The 5600-nt window shown below is 33.2% G+C and overlaps 1 protein-coding gene across 1 annotated transcript; it reads right to left on the bottom strand.

Moving 5' to 3' along the window:
* Window positions 1-1214: 1214 nt before the first annotated feature.
* On the bottom strand, window positions 1215-3659 carry LOC150032291 (uncharacterized). Its single transcript, XM_090306581.1, has one exon. It carries the CDS (start codon window positions 2046-2048, stop codon window positions 1215-1217), a length of 834 nt encoding a protein of 277 aa, XP_090162707.1. The 5' UTR covers window positions 2049-3659.
* Between the last annotated feature and the right edge of the window lie 1941 nt (window positions 3660-5600).

The raw sequence follows: 5600 nt of genomic DNA, 5'->3' as shown, positions 1-5600 counted from the left end.
AAAAAAAAAAGATAAACTCAACATAAGCTTACATCCATTTATTAAATTAAAGCTAGCACTATATAAAAAATAAATAATTTATGTACGAGGCTAGTAATGGGAGTAGTAGGATTATGCACTATTTCATGTATATATTTTTGCACAAAGTACCCGCATCCTACAGAATCTAATTGACGAGGGCACTGCATATAAAGTTGAAAACAATTGTTAAATTTTTATAAAGAAGTCGAATGAACATAAATTGTTAAAAAATGAATACAAATTTACCTTTACCGGTTTCCATTTTGGAGAAGACCGATAGTGTTGGAGATCGTGCTTGGCTTGCCATGTTTTCAATCCATTAAATAGTTTAAAAGCATTAGTTAAACATAAATACTTCAATTAAGAGCTAAGAAAGTTCAATTACACTTACATATTTATAACTCCATGAAAATCCTCTTGAACCTTGCTTCGAAGAGAATCCAAAACACAAACACAATTTTCTTATACATTGATTACAATCAATATCCAATGATAACTATAATAAGCAACAATTTTGAAATATTAGTACGTGTATAATGCAAATTAGCCACAACATAAACACAATTTACTTACCCTGTGTTATATGGAATGAGGACTATTTGGTCTAAATTAGCCAATTCTAGTTGATTGGCTAAATTTTTGGATCGGATATCTTGAGATTTCACGTGTGGCGATATTCTTGCTTGATCAATTATAAAAAACTTCTTTGTAATATCACAACCACATTCATCCCAAAGATACCTAAACAAAGTAAAAGTTATTATTCATAATATTTTAGTAGTTAACATTTAATTATACATCAAATAGTAGGTCTCTAGAGATTACCCGTGTGGACAACCACCAACTGAATGTACGATTATGCTCTTCTTGAAACCACTTTCTACTTTTATTTTTACCAGAATTAAGCTTAGACAAAATATCCATATGTTGCCTATTATAAATGACAAAGTTAGTAGATTATTGAATAATCAAGTAACCTAAAACAAGAATAAGATGAAGATCTACATACTCGATGTAAGGAAGCACATCATTTACATTTTAAAGGACATAAAGATGAGCTTGATCTAACTCATCCTTACTCGATCTGATAAAAGAAGCAGCTGATAATGCTCTATCAATGTTTGAATTCGCTTTCTTTGTTGATGAGTTTAGCCCAATAGAATTAACACCAAATACGAATTCAAAACAAAACTCTATAGTCTACTACTCAATAACATATAAAGATTTGATCTAACCAACACAGCAGTTGATAATGCTCTATCAATGTTTGAATTCGCTTTCTTTGTTGATGAGTTTAGCCCAATAGAATTAACACCAAATACGAATTCAAAACAAAACTCTATAGTCTCTTCAATAATATAATTTTCTCCAACACAGCCTTCTGGTTGATTTTTATTTCGTACATAAGTTTTCAACACTTTCATGTATCGTTCAAAAGGATACATCCACCTCAAATAAACAGGTCCACAAAACTCAACTTCTCTTACGAGATGCACTACAAGGTGTACCATAATTGTGAAGAATGATGGAGGAAAATACTTCTCTAAGAGGCATAGAGTGACAACGATATCCTCTTGCATACCCTTTAACTGAGATGAATCGATCGCCTTGCAACATATAACATTAAAAAAGAAGCATAGGTGAGTAATTGCAAGTCTTACATGTTTAGGTAAAATATCACGAATGGCTACAGGTAATAATGGTTGCATAAGAACGTGATGGTCATGCGACTTAAGTGCGTAAAGTTTCAAATCTGTGAACGACACTAAACTTTGAATGTTCGATGAATAACCTTTAGGTATTTTAATTTCTGATAGTACCTTACAAAAGTTCAATTTCTCAGCTCGTGTTAATGTATAACATGCGAGAGGTAAAAATTCTTTTTTCTCTCCTACTTGAGGGGCTAACTCTGATCTAATGTTCAATTCCACCAAATCTAATCGAGTCTTTATTCCATCTTTTGTTTTACCAGGAATATCAAGCAATGTGCCAATAAGATTTGCACATACATTCTTTTCAATGTGCATCACGTCTAAACAATGTCGCACGTAAAGATACTTCAAATATTCTAACTCGAAAATAATAGATTTTTTCTTCCATTAAGTTGAAGTGTTATCTCCACTGTTCTTTTCTTTGATACTTTTCTTACCAAATGAATATTGATACTTACTTGTTTCTGCAAGAATTTCTTCCCCACTCAATGGTTCTGGACCAAATTCTAATTCTTGTGCGCCATTAAAAGCTTTCTTTTTTTTCCTATATGGATGATGGCGGGGTAGAAACTTGTGATGCCCGAGATATGCCATCCTCTTCCCTTTTGGTAAATAAGTGCATGAAGTATTCTCTCCACAAATTAGACATGCATGATATCCTTTAACCGTACAACCACACAAGTTACCATACGCTGGAAAATCATTAATGGTCCATAATAAAATGGCTTTAAGAATGAAACGGTGTTCTTCATATGCATTGTAACATTCTACCCCATCTTTCCAAAGGTTTTTCAAGTCATCTACTAAAGGAGCTAAATAAACATCTATGTCATTTTTCAGTTGTTTAGGACGATATATTAGTGCAGTCAACATCAAAAATTTCCGCTTCATGAACAACCATGGAGGTAGATTGTATGTCACTAACATCACTGGCCAACAACTATATCTACTACTCAGATCTCCATGTGGATTTACCCCATCTATCGAAAGAGCAAGACGAAGATTTCTAGGTTCTGACCCAAACTCTGGCCACAAATTGTCTATTTTTTTCCACGATAGGGCATCTTTGGGATGTTTTAATAAACCATCTGTTTCTTTTTTTTTAGCATGCCATGTCAATAAACTTGCTGTCTCTTTACTTCGAAATATTCTTTCAAATCTTGGAATTGGGGGCAATTACCACATGACTTTTGCTGGGATATTTTTAGCCCTTTCGTTTAAATTTTTTTGAAGCTTCCATCTTGACGTACCACAAATGGGGCATACATTTGTATTAGAGAGTTCTTTTCTAAACAAGCGACAATCATTTCTACATGCATGAATCTTCTCGTACTTCATTCCAAGAGTACCCAAAATCTTTTTTGCTTCATAAGTAGAAGTTGGAATTTCATTAGGACTAGGTAATATGTCATGAATTAATTTCAACAACTCAGTGAAACTCTTATCGCTCCATCCAAATTTAGCTTTTAAATTATATAACTTTACCAATGTAGATATTTTAGAAAAAGTTTTACAATTTGGGTACAATGGTTTGTTCGCATCATCTAATAATTCTTCAAAATTATCGGATTTTCCACTAAAATAGTTATTGTATACAGGCTCAAACATTCCAATTGTGTCATCAACATCAACATCATCCTCATAAGCTTCGTCTCTTTCACTAGTAGACACATTTTCATTGTTCCTCTTAATCGGTAATGATTCACCATGAAAAATCCATGTCTGATAACTTTGATCTATACCATTAAAAAATAAGTGTTCTCTTATTTTGTTCACATCTAGAATCTTTGCATTAACACACTTCAAACATGGACAACTCATGACATTCGGTATATTTGAATGTTGTAGACCATTTTTAATAAACACCTCGACTCCTAAACCATACTCAGCTGACATTCTATTCATTTTCATCCATGACTTATCCATGATTGTAAAATATGCAACTTGAACAAATTTAGAACAACTAGACTTTTAAGGTAAGCATCTTATAAATATTACCTTGTCCTTGTTATTAATGTTGTTATGAAGTCCTTTTTGTGTTGGGTGCACTTTCTCCACTTGTCAACCTTCTTAAAACACATCTAATGCAATCTTCCTATCTTCCCTCCAAATACCCAAGAATCAAAATTTAGCCTTACACGTCAAACTTGAACCTAACAAATGAAAAACTTCACTCAACACCACACAACAACTGACAGTGAATTCTAAGCTAAAGCCAATGGGAGGTAAGGACTCTAAACGGTAACATATGGAGTTGACAAGCATGAACCATTAACCACGTAACGTATAAATTTGATCAACGGAAGAGAAAAAAAGCTTACTGCACGAAGCTACAAAAGATTAACGAAAATAATGTTCCTTACTAAAGTACAGGATAATCAGTGCCTTAATTTCTTATTTTCTTATACATGAACCATATTGCTCAACTTGAATAACAACAAGATAGAGGATCAAAAGATGGATTGGTCAGATATAAATAGTTATTAAACCATTTGTAAATTATAAATAAATGTAAACACATGAAAGTTTCCAGAATATATAGTGGATGAGTAACAGAACAACTACTAGGTTGTATATGCCATTGAGATTCAAGGACGTTTATGAAATTTAGAGGATGAAAGGACTCTTCAAGGAGAGAGAGAGTTCAGTTAATCTCCAATGCCCTGAAGAAAGCAACATAAACATGGATAACACATTGGTCTGCTTGGTTCGACTATTTTTAGAACATTTGTTCAGCCTTTCTTTCATTCATCGTGATTCATGACACTGTTGTTTGTGTAACAATGCACCGTCTAATGAAGTCTGAGGTTGAATGGTTAAAAATTCAAAGTTTATGAATCTACTCTAAAGATAAACCCAAAATTTCCCAAATGGATACAACAAGACAAGCTACTCTTTTGGTGGTTATTAGGTTCGATGAAAAAATAAAAAGTTGTTCAAATATTCAACTATCAAATGACAAAGGAAGAAAACCCCATTTGAAGGCAAACGAAAATGTTGTTCAAATATACCTGCGATGGAGAAGCTTGGATGACGAGCTCGTTTTAGATGACTGCCCGATGACCACCCGATGAAGACAACCCCACCTGAAGGCAAACAGCTGAACAACAGCTATTGAGAGAGGAGAAAGTTTGTTTGGGTAGGCAAATGGCCGATCGAGGGTCGCAGTACTTTTGGTAAAGTGAGAGAGCTGAGAGATGAAATTTAGGGCACGCGCGTGCGAGAGGGAAATGAAAATTTTGATAAATTTGAAAAAAAAATGGGAGGCCTTCAATGTCGGTTTTAAATCGAGGGTCGCATCCGATAATGCTATTTTCAACCGACATTGAAGCCCGAATTTCTTCTAGTGTTCCTTTCCCGTTTTTTAGGCTAATCATCTCAGTCCATTAATTTTTGGTGAATGTACATGAGATGTATGTTTAAGTTATATGTCATATAGTATACCATATAGTTTTAAATCCTACCATAGGTTATGCATTCACCATGCATCATCTCTATATTGTAAGAGTCATGATATAGTAGTTTGCATGATTAATCTACTTTAAAGCATGCTCATGCATCATATAATGTAAGAGTTATATTTATGCATGCATTAAGCATATTCAGGCATCATCTTTATATTATAAATATTATAGTATAAAGGTGTATGGAAGCATGTATGCTTCGTTCATTACATTTTATATAAGAGTTATATATAGTAATGAATGGACATTGCATGAAGCATGATATATAGGTTAATTTATAAGAGTTATAAATACCTAGTCTAGCTTAGTAATGTGGATGATTTTGGTTGTTTCTTTTATAAGAGTTATAATGGAAATTAGAACTAAAATCAATAAGAAAGACATGCATGCAAACTTAGGTTGA

This window comes from Benincasa hispida, chromosome 11 (assembly GCF_027475165.1).
Source record: "Benincasa hispida cultivar pf3 chromosome 11, pf3_genome.v1.1, whole genome shotgun sequence".
Classification (NCBI taxonomy): domain Eukaryota; kingdom Viridiplantae; phylum Streptophyta; class Magnoliopsida; order Cucurbitales; family Cucurbitaceae; genus Benincasa; species Benincasa hispida.
The sequence above is the reverse complement of the archived record's forward strand: the minus strand, read 5'-3'. Positions and strand labels throughout refer to the sequence as shown.